The 23,461-nt window shown below is 49.9% G+C and overlaps 1 protein-coding gene across 11 annotated transcripts in view; it reads left to right on the forward strand.

Annotated features, from left to right (window-relative positions):
- MICAL2 (microtubule associated monooxygenase, calponin and LIM domain containing 2) overlaps positions 1-23,461 on the forward strand; it is a 252,739-nt gene that overhangs the window by 99,071 nt on the left and 130,207 nt on the right. For all 11 annotated transcript variants that reach the window (XM_074401099.1, XM_039470504.2, XM_039470509.2 and 8 more), the window contains 10 exons: positions 1,303-1,404; positions 5,377-5,532; positions 9,423-9,523; positions 13,312-13,569; positions 15,068-15,183; positions 16,048-16,174; positions 16,849-16,939; positions 18,108-18,255; positions 19,591-19,790; positions 20,107-20,213. In XM_074401099.1, coding sequence (XP_074257200.1) covers positions 1,303-1,404; positions 5,377-5,532; positions 9,423-9,523; positions 13,312-13,569; positions 15,068-15,183; positions 16,048-16,174; positions 16,849-16,939; positions 18,108-18,255; positions 19,591-19,790; positions 20,107-20,213 — 1,406 coding nt within the window. The remainder of the gene's footprint in view (positions 1-1,302; positions 1,405-5,376; positions 5,533-9,422; positions 9,524-13,311; positions 13,570-15,067; positions 15,184-16,047; positions 16,175-16,848; positions 16,940-18,107; positions 18,256-19,590; positions 19,791-20,106; positions 20,214-23,461) is intronic.

Raw genomic sequence — 23,461 nt, forward strand, 5'->3', positions numbered from 1 at the left:
CCATTTGCTGCTTGCAGAGGCTGTTTCTGAAAGAGTTATCCTTATTGGGAGCTGGTTGGCACAACTCCAGTGAAGGATATTTTGTTGTTTTTGACCATTGCTATGACTTTAGCTTTGCTCTTTGGCTCCAAGGGGATTTATGATTAAGCCATTAAACCTATAATTTCGTTACCCTGTCCTAAGGGGGTGCTACTTTGGTAAAGGAAATCTAATCAATAAGTAGGATAGAAGACGTAGATTTGGTTGTTTGGTGAAGTTCATTCACGTGTTCTACAAGCTGTGTGTGTATTTCACTCATGGATATGTGGATGCGCTTGTACCCATGGCACGTTTTGAAATCCAGCAAAGTGAAGCTTCTGCAGCAACTGTGAAATAAGGTCCGAGATGTTATTTGGTATATAATACTTTTAACCATATCGAGATGTCATTTGTAAACTATGATATTCGCCTGTATAGGCAGGTCTTAAAGTTTCTCTTTTTCGTTTTAGTATGTTTGTTTGAATTCTTGTCCCTTACACGCACACACCATGGTCAAAGAGTTTGTTCACGATGCCTGTGCATCTCGCTTAATATCAAAGTCATCTACTGCCTTGGAGGGGCTTTGAGTTTGGGACCAGCTTAGTGTCAGAGACCTTGCAGTTTCTCGCCTAGGGTGCATTTCTTATTTCTCCTGTCCTCTGTCCAGAATATCTGAGAATTTGGGGAAGGCTTTAGTTAGCTTTTGTAGCAGGACAGCATTCACTATTTGGCATTCAGGAACTGTCTACTCTTAACCTTTTCCAGACCTCTAGTGACATTAAATCTTAATTATTCAGGCTTCACCTGAATTTTTTAAAATATAAAAGACAGTATACTGTACAACAGAACATTTTGAGCATGAAATAGAAATTAAAACTGGTTTCCTTATGCCCTACACATCTTTTGGGGTCTGTTTAGCAATGAGAGGCACTGGAGAATATGGGAGAGTGTGAAGAGAAGGTGGTGGACTCTGTTGAGAAAAATAACGTGCAAATGAGAGTAGTTTCTGGACCTTTGAGGCTAGACTCCTAGCAGAGGCCAGCAAAACCTGGCATGGATTTGGTGTTGCTGGTTTACTTCATCCTGGATTGAACTGACACTCAAGTCAGAGGAAAACAGATTAGCTAGTGAATCTGGACTGCTCTAGGCCTTTCTCCTGGAGGCTCGCTCTGGGACGCACACACCTGGCTGCACTGTCCATTTCTCACAGCCACCACACAGGGGGTATAATCATTCCCTTCCCACCACTCTCTGCCAACTCATCTCATTTCTCTGTCCTGGTAGAAATTGGCTGGCGGGCAGAATTTCTCCCTGCAGACCACTCTCTGTCGGAGTTTGAGTTTGATGTCATCATTGGTGCCGACGGCCGCAGGAACACCCTGGAAGGTGATGACTCTTCTTGGAGTGGAAATTGGGGGATGGGAACAGGAGAGGGCGCATTGGGGAAGAGTTAGAGGAAATGGGTAAGATGCAGATGCCAGAGCTCGATGGAGGTCTTGATAAGAGGGCAGACAGTCCTGTCTGTCTTGAGGTAGAGCAGCCCATCTTCCTGTTGGGTGGCGGTTGGGGGCAGCCATCTCATTCCATCTGAACCTCGGTTTTCTCAACTGTAAGATGTGGGTTGCAGAACCCTCTCAAAGTGTTGTCATGTGGGCTGGGAAAGGACTAGTATGTGAAAATGTTTTATAAAAAGTGCCATGGGGGAAAAATCAACATCCATTACTGAGTGCCTCCTGATGTGCCAGCCATGGTGCTGAGTACTTTCCTTTTTTTTTTTTTTTTTTTTTTTTTGAGATGAAGTCTCACTCTGTTGCCCAGGCTGGAGTGCAGTGGCGCGATCTCAGCTCACTGCAACTTCCACCTCCCGGGTTTGAGAGATTCTCCCACCTCAGCCTTCTGAGTAGCTGGGACTACAGGCCTGCACCACCATGCCCAGCTAATTTTTGTATTTTTATAGAGATGGGGTTTCACCATGTTGACCAGGATGGTCTTGATCTCTTGACCTCGTGATCTGCTTGCCTCAGCCTCCAAAAGTGCTGGAATTATAGGCATGAGCCACCACGCATGGCCAGTGCTGAGCACTTTTGTACTTACTTCAGCTAAGATAAACATTTTTATACTATTAATAGTATTCACTTACTTTCAAGTGTATTATTACTTTACTTGAAGGAAGAACTCACCTCTTTTTGTAACTTTTAAGCACACCCACTGCTGGGCAGGCAGGTACGTCTTGCCAAACTGTCAAGGTATAAAGCCACACTTCTCTGAGTTCTAAAGCTGAAGCATAGTATCTTTCATGGGGTAAGATCCTGTCAGGTTGTGAGAGAAACACCATTGTCAGGCAATGCTTTCATCCCCTCCACTCCAACACCAAGACTGATCCATCCACAGGCTGTACTAATTGATACTAACCATGCTAATTTGAGACCATGGGTTGTAAACAACGTAGCCCCAAGTGGCATCTCTTAAATTAGGGCAGTTCTGCTTTTTGAGCTTGCCCCCTCAAGAGCCACAGGCTGCAGATGCCTGACTGAGAGAACACATCACTCTGAGAATGGGAGTTGCTCCCTGAAACAGGGCTGATCTTAGAAAACTCAGCGGGCCGCCTGGCTCAGGACCTTCCCATCTGCCACATAATCAGGGCCATTTGCCACTCTTGTTTCCCCTTCCATACTCACCTCCCCAACTGTCGGTCATCAATCTCTGACAGGGAATGCTTAAGCTACCAACTTGGATGTAGTATTGTTGGAATTTGCACACTTGGTAAAAGTGTAAGTTAGAATATTTGAAGCCAGGTGTGGTGGCACACACCTGTAATCCAAGCACTTTGGGAGGCTGAGGCGGGCGGACCACGAGGTCAAGAGATTGAGGCCATCCTGGCCAACATGGTGAAACCCCGTCTCAATAAATAAATAAATAAAATTAAATTAAAATTAACTAGACGTGGTGGTGGGCGCCTGTTGTCCCAGCTACTTGGGAGGCTGAGGTAGGAAAATCGTTTGAAACTGGGAAGCAGAGGTTGCGGTGAGCCGAGACCGTGCCACTGCACTCCAGCAGCCTGGCAACAGAGTGAAACTCTGGCTCAGAAAAAAAAAAAAAAAGAGTATTTGAGTATACAGGACCCACTGTCAGCTTGGATAGTGGGGCATTTCATGAACACAGAAAGAAGGGTGGGAAGTGATGGAGCCATTTGAGCTACTCAGGCCCAAATGCAAATGCATAACTAGAGCAGGGCTTCTCAGTATCAACACTGCTGACGTCTGGGGCCACACCATTCTTTGTCACAGAGACGGCCCTGTGCATTATAGTGTGTTTAGCAGCATCCTGGGCCTCTGCCCCCGCAGACACTGGGAGCACCCCCAGGTATGACAACCAAATGTCTCCACACTTCACCAAGCGGCCCCTGGGAACAAAATCACCCCCAGCTAAGAAATGCTAGATGAGAATCATGGCCATTTCTGACCCTTTTGGCAAAGGTCTAATGAAGGACAACTTAGAGGAGGGCTATTGAATAGAAACCCAAGGTTGTCACTAACAGGGATTTTTGACAGAGATGACTGAGAATCAGCGTGAGGCTGGAGTACATGGTGAGCAGATGTTCAGGGCCTTCCGGAAGGTGGCTGAGGAAAGGATGTCTGGAGGTTGCACCTGCATGACAGGCACCTGGCGTTACACAAAGTACACAGCATGCCGGGGGCAGGGGCACTCAGGAAGGGTCAGATGCCAGCAAGACGGGGGACTAGGAGGGAGACACACTTTTGAAAAGTGAGCATCTGTTGTGCAGAACCCCTGTTAACCTCAATAGGGAAGGTATCAAGTTCCAGAGGCCAAAGAAGAGACCCAGAGCCAGCAAAGGAGACATGGGTTTTATTAGGGACTCACAGGGGAGAATCCAGGGGCAGTGGGCTGGACACGAGACCCACCTTACCTACAGAAATAAATAATTTTGGTCCAGTGGCTGTACAGCACAACCTCACAGCCCAGGGGTGGCAGCCTGGGCAGGAAAACCACAACTGCTTGCAAACAGCATGCAGTGTAGACAGCATTTTCACTTAACCCCTCCACCTGGCAAGCTTCATTCAACCCAAAACTCAGGGCCTCAATCCCTCTGTATGGTCCATGTTCCACAGGAAGGGCCAGGAGCTCAGATGTCCCTCATAAACAAGGAATAAGTCTCAGGGTTGGCCACTCTTGGATTCCCTAGCTCAAAACACACATTCAGGGGCATCAGCCATACAGGGTCAAAGGTATACTTCAGTTATTGCTGTCGGTGTGTTTACCCTATACCACCTGCTGGGGTCCTCCATGGCACTACCCTTCAAGAGCAATTTTAATGTAAATCATGGAAAACAAGAATTAGAGTGCTAAGCCTGGGCAACATGATGAAACCCTGTCTCCACAAACAGTTAAAATAAATAAGCCAGCATGGTGGCACATGCCTGTTGTCCCAGCCACTTGCCGGCCAAAGTGGGAGGGAGGATCGCTTGAGCCTGGGAGGTTGAGGCTGCAGTGAGCCATGATTGGCACCACTGCACTCCAGCCTGGGCAGCAGAGTGAGACCCTGTCTCAAAAATAAAAAAAAAAAAAAGAGAGTTAGAATTCCATCTGTTCATTTATACATTAGTGCATTGCAGATGTACTAAGTACTTAGTGCATTGCAGATGTACTAAGTGTCAGTTACTGGGAACTGGTGCACTATTTTCCCCTTTTCAAAGGACACCAGTCATATTGGAGTAAGGAAGGCCCCACCCTACTCCAGTGTGACCTCCTCTTAACTAGTGACACCTGCAATGATACTATTTCCAATAGGTTCACATACTGAGGTCCTGGGGTTAGGATTTCAACACATGAATTTCTGCGTGTGTGTGTTGCGGGCAACATAATACGACCCAGAAAACGGGAGATGCAAAGAAAATCTGTTAGAATCCCTGTCCTGCAGGAATTCAATGTAATCTACTTTTCAAGGGGGTTGGGGCGGGGCCTGGGGAGGAACCATGAGAAATGCTAACACAGTAGTTTTCATCCTGTAAATTCAAAGTGCATGTGGGTCTCTCATGAGTGTATCTAGCAACAGTGCTTGACACATCCTTAAAAGGGTGCGCCCTGTTGGGAAGGATGGCTGTGGCCTTTTGTTTGTTGAATCGGGTCCTATAGATTTTAGAAAAGGACACTGTCCCACTGACTTTTAAAGGCTTTGGGAGCAAACCTTGGCATTTCTGCCTGCTCCTGTCCTCTAGACATCCAGAATCCTGGTTTCACTGGCCTGGGAGGCATCTGGAAAAGCTCTCCCTATAACCATTTCCGGTTTTCACACCAAATCCAGAAGATAGACCCGCTTTTTCCCTTCTCCTCATGCAGGGTTCAGAAGAAAAGAATTCCGTGGGAAGCTGGCGATTGCCATCACCGCCAACTTCATAAACAGAAACAGCACAGCGGAGGCCAAGGTGGAAGAGATTAGCGGTGTGGCTTTCATCTTCAATCAGAAATTTTTTCAGGACCTTAAAGAAGAAACAGGTGGGACCTTCACTCTCCCAACCAGGCCAACGTCTCAGCTTCTAAAGTGTGCAGAGACGTGTCCTGGCTTTCTGGGCTCTTGGGCCTGGAGGGACTCACTCTGATTGGGTGGAAGCAGAGATTTCCCTAGGATAGTGATAACAATGGACAGGACTCCTTCTGGGACAAGAGAGATTGTTGAAGGAATGTTCTAGAAGTTGTACATGATAGAAGCTAGCGGACATTGACTGAGTGCTCATTGCATGCCAATTCTCAGAGTTGTGCAGTTCAAAGTGGAGGCTGACACGATTCCTCTCACAGCGGCTCCCTGTCCATTAAGGGATCTCTGCATAAACCATCCTAAGGCAGGTGGCCGGCACTGTTACCTGAGGTCAGCATGATATTTAGGGAATGCTGGGGAGGGAGCCAGTAACCTATAGACGGTTCCTAAAGGGGCCCGGGTGCTTTCGTGCTGTGGGAAGTCTGGGTATGCCCAGGAACGTGACCTGTACTGGCACCAGTTGTCACCCCGCCGTGGGCCTAGAGGATAGGACAGGTGTCCCCAAACTACGGCCCGCGGGCCGCATGCGGCCCCCTGAGGCCATTTATCCGGCCCCCCCGCCGCACTTCAGGAAGGGGCACCTCTTTCATTGGCGGTCAGTGAGAGGAGCACAGTATGTGGCGGCCCTCCAACGGTCTGAGGGACAGTGAACTGGCCCCCTGTGTAAAAAGTTTGGGGACGCCTGGGATAGGAGGTATTGATTTATTCACTCAACTAATCTTGATTGAATGCCTGCTATGTGCCAGATGTTCTAGAGCCTGAGAATGAGCAGTGTGCAAAACAAAATCCCTCCCTCCTGGGCTTATATTCTATGGCAATAGACAGTCAATACACAAATAAATCAGTGACACATCAGGTGGTAACAGGGACCCTAGAGAAAAAAAAAACAGGGTGAGGGGAAAGGGGGGTGAGTCGTCTGTCTCCAGTTAAGTAAATTCCACATATTTTTCCTTTCTTTTTAACCTGATTAAAAACACGTATTTCTCCTTGAAAAGCAGTGTAACAACATTAAATCAAATCTTTATATGGACAATAAATCATTCACAATCTGATCACCTCACACGGGAATAGGTGTCAGACTCACCTACTCCTTTTCCGTAATTTTCCACAGGCGTGCTTGCTTGTTACGTGACTGTAGCTTGAATCATGGTATCCACACTCTTTATTCAGCTTTTCTTATTCAGCGTCACATTTCATACATTGTCCTCCTGGTGGTCACTTTTAGGGACTGTGGAATGTCTCATCAAATTGATGTATTGTCATTGCCTGAGCACTGAAACCAGGGATTAGCAAACTGGCCACATGGTTCCATATTGCCATTGAGCTAAGAATGGTTTTATAGAGAGGCTGAAGAAAACCATCAAAAGAATATTTTGTGACACATGAAAATTATTTAAAATTCAAATTTCAGTATCCGTCAATAAAGGCTGATTGTCATCTAACCATGCCCATTTCTTTATATTACTCTCCATGGCTGCTTCCACCGTGAGAGGTTGTGAAAGAGACCATATGACCTGCAGGCCAGTTCCTAGCTGGTCCATCACACACACACACACACACAAACTTGCTGACCTCTAATTTAGGGCTTCCAGTTATTTACTATTACAGATGACAATGCTTCTGTTAAACTATTTCTTTAAGATCTTTTTTTGTTTGTTTTTGAGACAGAGTTTTGCTCTTGTCCCCAGGCTGGAGTGCAATGGCACGATCTCGGCTCATGGCCACCTCCACCTCCTGGGTTCAAGTGATTCTCTTGCCTCAGCCTCCCAAGTAGCTGGTATTACAGGCATGCTCCACCACACCTAGCTAATTTTTTGTATTTTTAGTAGAGACTGGGTTTCTCCATGTTGGTCAGTCTGGTCTTAAACTCCTGACCTCAGGTTATCTGCCCCGCCTCCACCTCCCAAAGTGCTGGGATTATAGGTGTGAGCTACTGCACTCAGCCAAGGTGATTTTCTAGGAATGGCATTAGCTATTGAGCGAGATTGTGCCTCTCACTGGCCAGGAGGGTGTGCGCCCACTGCACGGCCCTCCAAGTTTCACCCACTGTTGCATTATTTCGTTAAAAGCTTGAATATTTCCTGCCAGCCTGTGATGTCCTTTGGAATGATTTGAGAATCCTTCAATCCTCCCTTTCCCTAAAAAATCAAGAAAGTAAATACTTGAGCCACTAAAAATAAATGAGAGCAGGACATGGAGTGTGTTTTTCCACGTTTCAGTGAACTTCCTTTAAACTTTGCTGTGGTTTTCACCTTCAGCCGTTGTTTCACAACAGTGCCCTCACACAGTGACAGCTGTGAACTTCCTGATTCTCCCAGGGGCCCTCGGCGTTGATGGCTGTTTCCTATTTCACTGTAATGAAGGTGTTCCTATGGTTACCCAGCACGCCTCATGTTAAATGCTGATATGTCTCCATGTGTCTATTCCTCTCTCTCCCTTCAAATAAGCCAGTCAGGCTTAAACTTGAGTGTGAATTGGCATCACCTAGAGCTTGTTAAAACACAGCGTGCTGGCCCTATTTCCAGGGTTTCTGATTCAGTAGGTCTGGAGAAGGAACCTGATAATTTGCGTTTCTAATTTCTAATATGTTCTCAGGTGATGCTGATGCTGTTGGCTGGGGACCTCCCTTTGAGAACCATGGAGCTAAGCTCTCATTGCACAGCATGGTTTGAAATGTAGGAGCTTAGTGTATAAAATGTCTGTGATTGGTGGAAAGCACAATAAGATACAGCCCAGCCTTCTTACCTGAGTTGTTTCCACCGCTGCACTTGGGTTTTCACATATAAGCAGGGGAATGTAGAAATATCCCTTGGCATAGTCATTGGAGAATTCCCTCAGCTCTATGCAGCTGTGGCCACACGGAGGGCACAGTGGACAGCTTCCGTGGCCATGGCCGGCACTTGGCTTTTCTGCACAATTACACGGCTCTAACTTGTATATACTGGCCCACAACTCCTACATCCTACAGACGTTGTGAGTTTTTTGTGTGTGGTTTTTGGGGTTTTTTGTTTGTGTTTTTTTTTTGAGACAGAGTCTTGCTCTGTTGCCCAGGCTGGAGTGCAATGGCGCCATGTCGCCTCACTGCAACCTCTGCCTCCTGGGTTCAATTGATTCTCCTGCCTTATCTGGGATTACAGGTGCCCGCCACCATGCCCAGCTAATTTTTTTTTTTTTTTTTTTTTTTTTTTTTTTTTTTTCTAGACAGAGTTTCGCTCTTGTTACCCAGGCTGGAGTGCAATGGCGTGATCTCGGCTCACCGCAACCTCCGCCTCCTGGGCTCAGGCAATTCTCCTGCCTCAGCCTCCTAAGTAGCTGGGATTACAGGCACGCGCCACCACGCCCAGCTAATTTTTTGTATTTTTAGTAGAGACGGGGTTTCACCATGTTGACCAGGATGGTCTCGATCTCTCGACCTTGTGATCCACCCATCTCGGCCTCCCAAAGTGCTGAGATTACAGGCTTGAGCCACCGCGCCCGGCCGCCCAGCTAACTTTTTAGTAGAGATGAGGTTTACCAGGTTGGCCAGGCTGGTCTTGAACTCCTGACCTCAGGTGATCCGCCCCCCTCGGCCTCCCAAAGTGCTGGGATTACAGATGTGAGCCACCACACCTGGCCCCATTGTGAGTTTTAATAGGAATAATGCCTCAATGGAACTGTAGAAGCTAGCTACTGTGACTTGGGTAGATTCTAATACTCTGTTTTATCTTTTCCAGGCTTGTATGCCTTAAAAAACTGGTCTAACATGAATATTCTGCAGATAAATAACAAGACCAATGAGGCAGAGTACAGTTTCTGGTGCACAGTTGGACCGAGAACGTAACACCGAGTCTGTGAATGCTTCTCGTTTCAGGCATAGATCTTGAGAACATTGTTTACTACAAGGACTGCACCCACTATTTTGTCATGACAGCCAAGAAGCAGAGCCTGCTGGACAAAGGTGTCATCATTAATGTATGTACCTCTTAGCTGCGATTTCCCAACTTTGCCCCCTAGGCTGGTGGCATCAGCAGGTGTGAAAGCAGATGTAGTCCTGCCAGAAACAGAGCGAGGCAAAAAGGGGGGAAGGTGCCACCCACTCTCACCCTTCTTTCTCCTGGTGTTACGTGAGTGGTGGATAAGGGAGCCCCTGCCAATGCGCACAGATAATTTTCTGCCGAGGGGCGTGTGCTGCTTTGAGACCTTTACTAGGTGTTAATGTGGATAGACTGAGTCTTTTCCTTTCCAAGTCTCATCCAGCCTTGCCTCCTCTCTGGGAGGCCACATGCCATTTGTAGGCAGATGGGGGCTCCTTGTCCTAATGAGACGTAGACCTGCTTTGACTTGTGAATTTCATACTGTGGACCCTTGTCATGATGTGGGGCAAGGGTCGCCATTCACGCAGTCAAAAAGACCCCATCTGCATCTTGACTCTGCCACGTACCAACTCCAGACCGTGGGCAAACTGTTCATCCTTCTGAACCTCAGTCTTCTCACCTACAAAAGAGGAATGATAGTTTCTGCCTGAAAGGGTTCTTGGAAGGAGCAAATAGAAGATACATACCGAGCGCCTGGCACAGTGCCTGGCCGATGGTGGGTTCCTAGACTCCCTCTGTAACTTCTCAGCCTTGTTTGCATACCGGCTTTTTTGACCTGCTGGCCTCTGGCCTCTGCTTCGTGGCTTTGCAACTTCATGCTTAAACACAGGGCAGTGTTTTGAGGGAAGAAACACATGGAGTAGCGGCCCCTGACTGGAGGCTTCTTCGGTCAGGTGTGCAGCCCTTCCAGAGCCCCTGTTGTTGCTGCTGTTGTCACCACTGCTGCTACAACCTCAAGACAAGGATCGTGCAGCCCAAGGTCAGCCTGCTGTCTGGGTGTCGGCCTGGAGCCCGGGCAGCACGGTGGCCATCCATCGCTGCTTGTCAGAGAAGGACGTGCCTAGCTTCTCTCCTGCGTGTGCTGGCAGCTGGCCGGGCGGCGTTAGTAACCCGGTCGTCCCGAGGGCCTCCTCCACTTCCTCAGGTCTTTGCTGAGAGCCGGAGTTGGGGACGGAGGCTGTGAATGTGGGCTTGGCGAGGTGGGCTGAGCACGCCAGCAGATGGGTGGGCAACGGGCTTCAGCTGGCCGTCCGTCTGGGAGCGGCGGCGGCCCCTTCTTCCCTCTGCCTCACAGGCATCCCTCCTGAAGTTGCCGCCTTAGTCTGAAACTGTATCAGATAGAGCAGGACCACTGTGGGGTGCGGGGGTGCAGGGGTAGTGGGCACCTTTGCGGAAGAGGGGCTAGGCAGGCAGGCAAAGTTTGACGGGTTTTGTGTTGTGCTGGCAGAGCACCCTGGCCTCCTGGGATGCTAAGGTCACCCTCAGGTCATCCAGGGTGTTTGCCCAGGCAGCGACACACTGCTCATGGCAACTCGCTTCCCTGGCAGTTGGCAAAGCCCCTCTAGGCCCATGCTTGTCTTCACCAAGGCCCTTCTTTCTCCTTCAGAGACCCCTGGGAGCAGCTCCTGAGCTGGTACTGAGGGGCTTCAAGGTACAAGATGGGAGGGAAATTGGAGGCCACAGGCTGGACACCTGATTGGAACAAGAGCTATAGCCTGAGCCTCCAGATGTCCAGCCAAGTTCCCGACCCATCTTCCCTGAGCCACTTAAATTTACATTCTTCTCTTGCTCCCTGGGGAAATGACAAGTTTTCCGTTTTCCTCTCCCTACATGGATCCGCATTTCCCTATGGCCACACGGAAGGTGCCAAGTGTTTGTTGAATGACTCACTGGCCTCTGGACAAGAGGTTTTCCTGCTTCCCCACCGATTCCAGCTGACCTCTGGGCTTCTTTCCATGGCTGCTGAAGGAAGAGTCAAGTTTCTCTTCAAGCAGCCGTGCCTCTGGGCTCTGAGCTGTGTCCATCTTTCTCTTCCCCTACAAGGAGGATGTCCCATCCCAGGGCTTCCCTGGGCCCCTGCCTCTGCTGGCCTACACATGTGTGAGCTGGGATTCTGTCCTCCTGTCCTTGTCCTCATCTGGTTCTATGCTCCCTATGGTTCTGCTCCTTCTTCTATCCCCCGACTCATCTAGGACCCTCCAGCCACTAAGAGACCCCACAGCAGCCCCAGGCCAGTAGTCTTCTAGCCAGCTCTAGCCTAGTGTCTTCCCATTGCTGGGTCCTCACTCTCCTGCATGAGGCACCCATGCCAGGCACCATCTTCATTGTGTTATCCACTCCATCTTAGGGATGCTTGGGGCGTGTTTTGGGCACGGGTGTTTGAGACCTCTCTCTTCTCTCTTCCCCCACCTCACCTCCACGCCTTCAGAGAGAGAAGTGATCATGTGACTATAGTAACATGAATCAGAAAGGAAGCAAATAACAGGAATTTCAACCCGGACACCAGGACCTGACAAAGAGCTCTTGGACCAGTGCTGGATGCAGTTTGGGAGGTGTGGTCTGGATGTGGAAATATGAGTTTCCAGAACAGGATATTTGAAATCATGGCTACTCAGGAAATTGAGACAGGGGTCACTCTGGCTGTAGATCCAGCGCTCTGTGACTGTCAAGACCTTTGTAATTGAGGATGCCTTGGTTGGGTCCAGGATACACTTCGTCATAAGCCATCCGAGGCCAGGGTGAATTACAGGGGACAGGAATTCCCATTCAACTATCACTTCCCACATGGGGCTAGGGATTTCATGTGAACACTCATTCTATCCCTCACATGGCTCTGTGATGTAGGGTTTGATATTCCCTTTCTACAAAGAGAGGGCGGAGACTCTGAAAAGTTAAATAACTTGCCCAGATTTAGTCAGTAAACAGCAGAAGTAGACTTTGACCCGTGGCTCTCCCTGACCCTTAAGCCTGTGTTCATGTTACACACTGGTCCCCTCCCTCTCCAGGTGTCTGTACTTTTTGTGTCACCTTTGAGAAGGGTGGTCTTTTTCTTTAGCCACACGGTGAGCAGCTTGGACTCGGGGGATACACTAACCTTGTTGGCTGTCTTCGATCCTGACATCCTGTGGTTCATCGCTAGTGTCCCTCCAGGATGGATTTCCAGTCCTCGCAGCTCAGGGCTCTGCACCCCTGATTAGAGAGGCATAACAATTAGCACCAAAAGCAAAGCCAAGCTCTGGGGATCCCTCTGCCCATCAAGTAAAGGGGTGACTGATTCTGGAGAGGAAGCATGAGAGCGTACCCATTTTCTTTTCTGGTCTTGTTTGACCCCTAAACTTGGCATATCTGATCACATCAGCTTAGCTGAATTTATTATAAAACCACAGTTTCTGATGGTTCCTTTGTCTCATAATTGTACTGGAAGTTCTCATGAGAACCAGCGCTATGAAATGGGCTGCTTGTTTGCTCCAAGACCATTATCAAGCATACTGTTCATTACAACTCTCAGCATACCCCGTTGAAATTCCTATGTGAGACAGATCTTTTAGAATTTAATGCCAGGAAAAAATTGCCTGCCCTGAGGAATTTCTATGCTTCCTTCTTTCTGATAAGGAAAGCTCTGTGGCATATCACATTTCCCTTTTGCCCTGGATGCCAGGAAGCTCAAAGCCAAATTTGATGCTTAATCACAACCATGTTAACCCTCACAGCTGGCTGACTTATTTCCTTTTTATTCCCTTGACCCTGATTTTTCTATTTCTGTTTTGATTCGCCCCACTGTGTAGACCCATTCCAAGTCCTTTTTTTGCCAAGACGTGTGTCTGAAGGCTAGCCCTTTAGAGGGGGAGGTTGCTGGTTGCTGTACAGTGTTTTCATCTTCCCCAGGACTACATCGACACAGAGATGCTGCTGTGCGCGGAGAACGTGAACCAGGACAACCTGCTCTCCTATGCCCGGGAAGCTGCAGACTTTGCCACCAACTACCAGCTGCCATCCTTAGACTTTGCCATGAACCATTATGGTCAGCCCGACGTGGCCATGTTTGACTTCACCTCCATGTATGCCTCAGAGAACGCGGCCCTGGTGCGGGAGCGGCAGGCACACCAGCTGCTCGTGGCCCTCGTGGGTGACAGCTTGCTTGAGGTACCGCCTGTGCTTGGAGCCCCCACGTTCCTCTGCGAGACAGATCCCACATTAATATCCTGGCAGGCACTATCTGCTGTTTTGCAGCGGGGAGAGGACAGGCTCCCAGCCAATTGGCAGGACTCTGCCGAGCCTGTCCCGGCCCTAGAGCCTGTCCTGTTGCTGCCTTCAGAGGAGCCTGTTCCACCTCTGTGTAGTTAGGAGAGCTTTCTCTTCTCTCTCCTGGCTCTTTTGCACTGACTTCTTTGATGAAGTACAACATCAGGCAGCCCCAGCCTGGGCCACATGGGCCATCCCTCTCAGAGCGTATGGGTGGCCCTTTGTGGGTTTTGAGATCACGTAGGGTGCAGGAGAGGTGCATGGTCCCCAAAGTCTCCTTTCCATTCATAGCTTCCCTGCTGAAAATTCTTCCCAGAAAATCTGCAAGGGTGCAAGGACCCTTAGATTAAATGGCTGTGTTCAGAAAGGAGAAATTTTTCTCTTTAGTGTAAGCACTGATTATGTATTTTTTCCAAGTTAAAAGTCAAATTCCAAACCATGCTTTGGGTGCTCATGGAGCAGATTAGTCAGCACTTAGCGTGGCTGACTGGGTCCTTGGGCACCATTGTGCATGGACCCGAACCTAAGAGCTGTGGCTGAGTCCTCGGTAGCCTTCCTGCTTCGGGTGTAGCCGGATTTGTAGCTGATTGGCGTGTATATAATTAGTTCCTTTCCCAGCCTGGTTTCTCCCTACCCTCCTCCCAAGCTTTATGTCATACCTACAACAGATGGCTCTTCTTCCATCAGGTGCCAGCATTTTCCAACTACCATGCCTTTGCCCATGCTATTCCCAAGTAGATCAGGTTTAGAATCCCATCCATTTGTTAAGATCAGCTTCATGCAACTCTTTTTTTTTTTTTTTTTTTTTGAGATGGAGTCCCACTCTGTTGCCTGGGCTGGAGTACAATGGTGCGATCTCGGCTCACTGCAACCTCCTCTTCCCAAGTTCAAGCCATTCTCCTGTCTTACCCTCCCGAGTAGCTGGGATTACCGGCACCTGCCACCAAGCCCAGCTAATTTTTGTATTTTTTAGTAGAGACAGGGTTTCACTATGTTGGCCAGGCTGGTCTCGAACCCCTGGCTTCAGGTGATCCGCCTGCCTTGGCCTCCCAAAATGCTGGGTTTACAGTCGTGAGCCACCGTGCCCAGCCAGTGCAACTCTTAAGAAGCTTATTCTGATTTCCATCTCCCTCTCCCAGGATGGGAATTTGTCTCACCTTTTCTGAGACCTAAAGCACTTTTGTTACGCTTGCATCATAGCACTCTTTACATTTGACTGTCTGCTACCATTACTTGAGCTTGTGGTGAATCCTCGTAGGTAGCAGGGTCCCTGCTCTGTCACCTCTCTGTCTCTCCAGTGCCCCGCACAGTCCTGGTAATCAGTGTGTTCTGGGTACAATGAGATCGTAGATTGGGAGTCATCAGAATCGACTGGAATTTTGCGTGTTTTCTTTCGCAGCCATTTTGGCCCATGGGTACAGGCTGTGCCCGTGGCTTCCTGGCAGCCTTTGACACAGCATGGATGGTGAAGAACTGGAACCAGGGCACCCCGCCCCTGGAGCTGCTGGCTGAAAGGTGAGCTTTGACAGCAGGACTCCTAACTGGGGGGCAGGGCCACTCGTCAGGAGAGGGGGAAAGATCACCCCTCGGTGACTGCGGGATATACCTGGAGCCTCTGCCTCCTCTATTCTGCCTTCCCATATGTGGCCCGATTTGATCATCAGCATGCCCAAGGATGCTTTCTTCATCATGATCTGACTCTTACAGTGACTTTCTCTAGGGGCCAGGACCTTGAGCCCTGGATGCCACAGAAAAATCTTCATCCTGGCTGGCCCTGCAGCTGGGGCTCCCCCGCATTGCTCATTCACCCAAGAGCCAGAGAGGTTTATTTAAGGGAATCTTCCAGGGCAGTGCTGAGTCTCCTGTCCTGGATGGGGGTTGGATTCTCTGGTTTTCCAGGCCTCTCCCACTGCTGAGATCCTGGGTTTCTTCCCAGACCCCTGCTGCCAGCCACGTGGCTGTGACAGCTGGTGGACGGGGGGAGGTCAGGGCTGGTGCGCGGCAACAGGCCTCTGACAGTCTTGGCTGTGGAAGCCTGTGGCCATGGGGAGCAGGCCACAGGAGGCAGTGTGGCTGAGCATAGTTATGGCAGAACCACAGGCCACGGTGCTGCCAGCCCCGCCTCCCTCCCGTCTTCCCCAGGGGGAGGAGCCTGGCATCCCCGTTACCCAGGCGCCCCTTTCCTCTTGGCCCCTTTGACCCCCACACTTCACAGATCTCACGAACTAGGAACCAGGAGTGTCAGGCATTTCAGGGAAGGGTTAGACAAACAGGTCCAGGAAGCCCTTGAGCCAGAGGAAGGGGGAAGAGGGGAAGGGTGGGGACAAGGCCTGAGGTGGCAAAAGTGACCCCTGACCTCCAGGCTCCACCTCCCTCCAGGGAAAGTCTCTACCGGCTGTTACCTCAGACAACCCCGGAGAACATCAACAAGAACTTTGAGCAGTACACGTTGGACCCAGGGACGCGGTACCCAAACCTCAACTCACACTGTGTCCGGCCCCATCAGGCAAGTCCATCCCTGGGGCCTGTCTGAATCACTCTGCACCGGACAGTGGGAAGAGGCAGTGGGGAGGGGGGTCACATAAGATTTTGGCCCATTCCCTGGACAGAGGCCACCAAGGCCTGCTGGTCTACTGGTGGCACCAGCTCCTCTCCCCAGTTGAGTCAGCATTCTTTCTAGCCCACAGGACAGAGCTAAAATCCATATGTGGAGAGAGAGAGAGATGCATATGTGCATATATTTATATATATTAATTTGTCACTATGCATGTGCATTGCTGATCTTACCTGTCTCAAATAATCTACTTGGCCAAATATGCTCTCTGCACACCACCCATGGTCCTGGAGTCCATTTCTGCTTCCACTGATTTAGAGCCACCAAACTCTCAACCTCTTTGGTCAACAGAACAGAAAATTGTGTGAACGTTTAAAATTAGCTAATTGCATACATACAAATTAGCTACACACATTCCCACTTAGTTTGCCTGCATTTGGGTGCGGGATTGAGGCCCATTGCTCTATGACTCAAGTTGCCAGGTTCCCTTGCTGAAGGTCATGCCTCCCAGCAATAGAGGAAAATGGTGGCAGGCACTGAGTTGGGGGTGGGTCAAGTTTAGGGGCCCTGAGACTAGAATTTGGAGGAAAACTGGTGGGCAAGCATGTTGTCTCTCTTGCTCATAGGTGAAGCATTTGTACATCACTAAGGAGCTGGACCGCTACCCTCTCGAGAGACTGGGCTCAGTGAGGAGATCTGTCAGCCTCTCCAGGAGGGGTGAGCGGCTCTCCTGGGACCCTGATAGGTGACTGGGAGGGCTTGGAGGGGAGGAGGCCTGCTCCGTGACCATGGTGACACAGACTCTGCAGCCAGCCTGGCTCTGCCCCTTTACCTGTGTGACCGTGGGCAGGCACCTCTCCTCTTCGTACTCCAGTTTCCTCCTCTGTAAGACCAAGAGAACCCCTGCCCACAGAATCACCGTGAGGATGAAAGAGCTAGTATGTGTTGAGAGCTTCACAGAGTAAACGTGAACTGGAGATTACTTCACTGGGACTTGTTCTTATTTTCCTGTTGTTTCCAGCATGGAGGTCCTGTCCCCATAAGTAGATGATGAGCTTAATGCATTTCACCCTTTTCCCGATCATCCTGGCTTAGCAGTGCGCTGGGCACAGGGCCGGTGCTCAACACAGGGAGAAGCGATGGTTCAGTGAGGAACTCCCAGCGCCCAGCTCAGCCCAGGATGCTCTCCTGCTTAGAGACCTCTTTGGCTACCTGTGCCTTTCCAGACTTTGCCTCCTCTCCTTCCTTAGGCAGACTCAGCTGTACTCCTCCATCCCGTCCACACATCATGACGTGCCCACTGCTGTAATAAACCGCTTACTATAATCAACCATTTTAGTGTTGCACAAACATACCAGGTTTTTCTAGATTCTTTGCCACTGCACAGCCCTTTCTGTTCTCCTGGAATGCCCTCTTCCATCTGATAAGTTCCTAGATGCTCTTAAAGAACAAGCTCAAATGCACCTCCCCTGACATTTTTTTTTTTTTTTGAGAATTCCCCTCGCAGAGCAGACTCAGGCAAATGTGCTCTGTGCTCCCACAGCCCCCTGCTTCTCCCTCCATCACAGCCCTGTGTCATTGTCACCCCCTCTGCGACTGTCTTCCCCACTAGATGAGCATGTTATTGGCAGGGCCTAGACACGGTGAGTCTCAGGGACTCTGCTGGAAGAGAACATGCTTCCTCTCCCCTCCTGCCACACTCTTGATCAGGCCCCCAAGCAGCAGTCCTCAGGGGGCTGCACCCATGCCAGTGGCCCCCTGCCCTGGCCCCTTGCCTTGGGGCCACTCTTCCTGGTCACCAGCCACAGTGGCAATGAGCGGGGATCCAGGTTGGGCTGCATGAGATTCCTGCAGAGTCTCAGTGCCTGCGTTCTTCTACTTGCAGAGTCAGATATCCGGCCCAGTAAGCTCCTAACCTGGTGCCAGCAGCAGACAGAGGGCTACCGGCATGTCAACGTCACTGACCTGACCACATCCTGGCGCAGCGGCTTGGCCCTGTGTGCCATCATCCACCGCTTCCGGCCTGAGCTCATGTGAGTCTGGGGCCCAGGCTGGCCCCTGGAGACAGGGATGCCAAGGCCATTCTGCTGCGTGCAGAATCTCCATTACATGGTTCAATATTTCTCTTTTTGTGCTTCAATTTGAATTTTTTCTTACATTTGTTCTTTTCCCTTTGCACTGATTGATCTGTGTTCCTAATACGTGAGAATAAAAATTGGCTCAGGCTTAGTGATTGCACTGTTACTGGCTTCCCCCTGCCCCCCCACTACCACACTCTTCGGAAATTTGAGCATTCACACATTGGAGCTCCACCCTCAAGAGAGGAGTTATGGGCCAGACTAGTCCCATAATTCCAGGGACTAGTTTGAGAGTTTTACAGAATTAGTTTTGAAATCCAGATCCACAAGCTGTGTGTCCTTGGGCAAGCCACTTACCTTCTCTGAGCTTTAGATTCTTCATCGGCAAATTAGAAAAAACAGCAGGGGCATTGGGGAGATCAGGTTATGTTTGAGGAAACACTGTGTTGCCAAAGCTTGATGCATCTGTATGTAAATCAGCAGCAGCATAACTTCACGACCAGGTGCAAATCTACCACAATAGGCTGGAAGGAAACCTACCCAAGGGCTATCATTTGGTACCTTAGGAAGCAAGGCTGCCTTAAGAGGATGGACTCGCCTCTTTTTTTTTTTTTTTTTTTTTTTTAAGATGGAATCTCTTGCTCTGTTGCCCAGGCTGGAATGCAGTGACCAGATCTCAGCTCATGGCAACTTCCACCTCCTAGGTTCAAGTGATTATCCTGTGTCAGCCTCCCGAGTAGCTGGGATTACAGGTGCCCACCACCACACCCAGCTAATTTTTGTATTTTTAGTAGAAACAGGGTTTTGCCATGTTGGCCAGCCTGGTGTCGAACTCCTGAGCTCAAGTGATCTGCCTGCCTGGGCCTCCCAAAGTGCTGGGATTACAGGCTTGAGCCACTGCACGTGGGCTCCCTTTTAATTTTATATGCTATATAACTTGATTTTTTTTTTACAAGATGCCCATTTTACTTCTGTAATTGAAAAAAAGAAAGATATTTAAAAGTAAAACAGCTCATGAATTTTCCCAAGAGGTTTAAATCATTTTCTGATGGTTTTAGCCCAGGCGGCAATTATGTCATCGTGGCCCGAGTCTGATTTTGTCGCTTCATGACCAGTGGGGTGGTGGGGTGAGAACTCGGAGTAGGGGTTGGGGGTTACTGTTCCTTCCCCGCAGCCCGCCGACATGTGGCAGAGTGTCACCCTCAGTGCTCCTTACCAGCTGGAGGTGCTCAGTGCACCCCACCTCTGCCTCCTCTCCCTGAATTTCTCTACTTTGTTTTGATTCTCTAGCAACTTTGACTCTTTGAATGAAGACAATGCTGTGGAGAACAACCAGCTCGCATTTGATGTGGCCGAGCGAGAGTTTGGGATCCCTCCAGTGACCACGGGCAAAGAGATGGCATCTGCCCAGGAACCTGACAAGCTCAGCATGGTCATGTACCTCTCCAAGTTCTACGAACTCTTCCGGGGCACGCCGCTGAGGCCCGTGGGTAAGCACCTGCACAGAGATGTTGCTTGGCCCTTTGAGCCGTCTCTGTCCCTGTCACTGAGTCTGGCTGCTCCTAAAACTGGGATGGTCTGTTCTGGGGCTGCCCAATACCTTCCCCTTGACTTTGAGGCCGAACGGGGGTGACTTCACTCACTCAGCCCCTGTGTGCATAAAGTGGATCTGTATGTCATTTACATCTTGAGTTTGGGGTAAGTGAATTATTCTAGAGGGACCTGGTTACAATGGCACCTCCTTGTTATAGCCACACTTCCAGGAGTCAGGATCCAAATGGCAGTTGTGCTTTTATTTCCCAACAGATTCTTGGCGCAAAAACTATGGAGAAAATGCTGACCTGAGCTTGGCCAAATCATCCATTTCTAATAACTATCTCAACCTCACATTTCCAAGGAAGAGGACTCCACGAGTAAGTTTTGGCTTGGCTTTTGTTGTATTTCCCATTGCACATGGACAGGGTATGAGGAGCGGAGAATATCACATTCTCAGTCTGTTGATGCTAGTAAGTTACATGGACCAGGCGCTCCCGGAAGATACTGGTAAAGCTCAGATTAGTGACCGAGTATTTTCGAAGTTCTTCCTCGTACGGTGTAGCTAGTTCAATGACTTCAAAGTGGTTGTAGGAAGGACATGATCATGAGTGGATAGGATATATTGGTGAATGTTTTTAGAAGCAAATCAGATCAGCTCTGCTTCCTGAGACATGGGGGGGGTGGAATGATTTCTCGCTGTGTGGAGCAGTTTAGATCCGGAACGTGATGGCCATCAGTTTAGTGGCAGAAATGCATGGTGCTCATGCTCTGCCCACCCATCTCTTCCAGTAACTTGTATTTATTCCTGAAATTCATTCATTCCATGAATTCAACAAATAATATATATTGGGCTCTCCTATAGGGGTCAGGTGCCTGTAATCCCAGCTACTTGGGAGGCTGAGGCAGGAGAATCACTTGAACTCAGGAGGCAGAGGTTGCAGTGAGCCGAGATAGTGCCATTGCACTCCTGCCTGGTCAACAAGAGCAAAACTCCGCCTCAAAAAAAAAAAAAAAATGGAGACCTAGAGAGGCTGGGTGCCTTGGGCAGGTCACCTGCTACTCTGTTGTACTTCATTGCTTTGCCCCTACCCCAGGGTTTTTTCACACTAATTAGTCCACTCACTAAAAAGCATTTGTTATATATCCATGCAGAAGTGATGTGCAGCTTGACCCTGGAATCCAGTTGGGAAAATAGACGCTGGGAAAAGAGGGAAAAAACTGAGAACCAGGGGTCTAGACCTTGGGGAACAAGAGAGTTTAAGGGGCTGGCAGAGGCAGAGCAGCCAGGAAAGAAGATGGGAAGGGGAAAGGACAGTTGGAAAGGCAGGGATGGAGTCGGGAAGCCCCGGGAGGAGAGCGCGATGGGCCCTGGAGACGGAGCTAGGCAACAGGGAGGCCAGCCAGGGTGAGGGCTGAGGACAGCCTATGGGATGTGGATGCGCTGGGGCAGATGGCAAATGTCAGAGTTCTAGGACTGGAGTAGGGAGTCCCTGGGTGGTCAGTGGGAGCAGAGGAGAGAAGATGGATGGAGGAGAATAGGACCAGAGTGAGGCCACTGGTGGGAGCAGGGGTGGTTTGGGGTGGGGGCAGTTGTAAGTCCCTGCCCAGAGCTGGCCTGTCCTCCCCAGGATGGCAGGGTGCCCTACACCAACAGGACAGTGGGCTGGAGGCCTCTGCAAGTTTCCGAGTCTCTCTAGGTGGCCAACAGTCTCTTTAAGCTTGGCCAAGACAGCCATATCCGGCCAGCCCCTCCACCCTAGGGTGGGGCCGCCCAGCCTCCTTTCTTTCTCTGGGCTGTGAGCAGTGGTCACTTTTTCCACTGAGGCCTGCACTCCCTGCTCCCTGGGACATTGCAGCAGCTGTTTCGCTAACTCCAGGAGCAGGATGCTTCATGCTTCTGCCGCTCCCTAGCTCTAGGAAGGAACGGGCTAGCAAGGCTGCAGCTGGGCGAGGAAGGTGGCAACAGAGCAGTTAAAATGATGAGCTGTACCCAGCCGCTCCCCGCCCTGAGCTGGCCCAACCCAGAGGCTCTGTGTGGGGGCTGCCTTGCCCACCTTGTTCTCATTGAGTGAATGGTGCTCTCTTCTGGATACCAGTGGTTAGCTTGTTCTACCTGCAGCCCAAGGACCCCTGTCTTAGGCTGTTTTGCCCCAGACAAGCCGGTTGGAGTTTCTGGAAGCTCTCTACACCAGGCATTGACTGCCTTTCCCCGTACACTGTGTTTCTCCCGCTTGGCCCACAGAGGGAACTGGAGAAGGATGTTTCAACCTTTCTCTCATCACACCTCTGTTGACAGAGTGACGGCATTGAAACAGCCTGGCCAGCACCAGCTCAGGAGGTGGGGACGGTGAGAAGTCAGGAATCAGCAAGGCCAGCCAGGCCTTCCGAGGGCTGAGGGCCTCACTCCGCTTCCCTCTGGCTCTGCTAGAAACTGCTTGTGGTGGAGGGCTCTGCTGGCCAATCCTGGCCCCTTTTGGACCCTGTTGAATCTTCAGGGTGTTTCCCTTGGCTGCCCACTTTGAGAACAGTCAAGGCCCACAGAGCTGTTCTCTCCCACAGCCTCATTTAATCTCTGCACTCTGCCCCATCTTTGGATAGGTGGAGAGATTTGGCCATTGAGTTAAGTGCCTGGCATGGGCATTGTATTTGTTCTTCTCTTGTTTTGTCCACCGCTCAATGCCAGCACGATGATCAGGGCACGTGGAAAGTACCTTCTTCCCATCCTACCAGACACCTTGCTGTATCTGAATGCTTTTTTGATGCGGGGAACCTAATGGCAATGCTCTTTGGCCTCAGCATTTTCCACTAGCAAAGAGTGCTGAGCCCACCCTGGTCTGGTCCTGCAGAGCCACAGGAGATGTCTGCACATAAGACTCTGAATTACATTCACACATCCACATCTGTGCATAGAGGCTCCCTCACATTTACACCAAGATGTCAGTACAACAAAACATGCCACCCTCAATGACCTTGCTAATCAGCCCTTCAGGAGTGGAGATACAGGCCAGGCTTTGCTTGCATGAGTCTATACCATAGCCCTCCCTGCAAACACAGGCAATATCTGTACCTGTGGATATCTGTATCTGACCTTCCTCCCTACCCCTCTCTAACTTCCTCTCCATCTTCAGAGGAATATCTTGATGTGGGAATTGAGCTGTGAGTGCACATGTGTTTACAATGTGGCATCTTCATCTGAAGGGGATCCACTGGTTCTCTGCTGAGTCAGGCTTAAGAATCTCCCTCCTGGTTTTCACTGACAATGTTTCTTCTTTCCTCCCTAATCTTACCCTCCTGACAATGTGCAATCCCACAAGGTGTATCAACTTCAAGCAGAATGAAAGGCTTTTTCCTGCATCAAGGATCTTGTTTACTTTTAGAGACAGTGACTTTTCCATCGCACCATGAGTGGTCACCGGTTGGGCTGATTAGTTCTGAAGACTGGGGGGCCCACACCTGGAGAAGGGAGGGCTTGGGGATTATATTTGCCTCTTACGAGGCCCTTGGTCTGCTTCTGCAGCTCTGTCTGTGGTCCTGGGGAGCATCTAAAAACCTCATGGCATGGGACAGTTCCTGGGGGCTCCAGGGCTCTTGTCATCATGCATGCCGGTGACACCTGAACATACAA

The sequence above is a fragment of the Saimiri boliviensis genome, chromosome 6, assembly GCF_048565385.1.
Source record: "Saimiri boliviensis isolate mSaiBol1 chromosome 6, mSaiBol1.pri, whole genome shotgun sequence".
In the NCBI taxonomy this organism is placed as follows: domain Eukaryota; kingdom Metazoa; phylum Chordata; class Mammalia; order Primates; family Cebidae; genus Saimiri; species Saimiri boliviensis.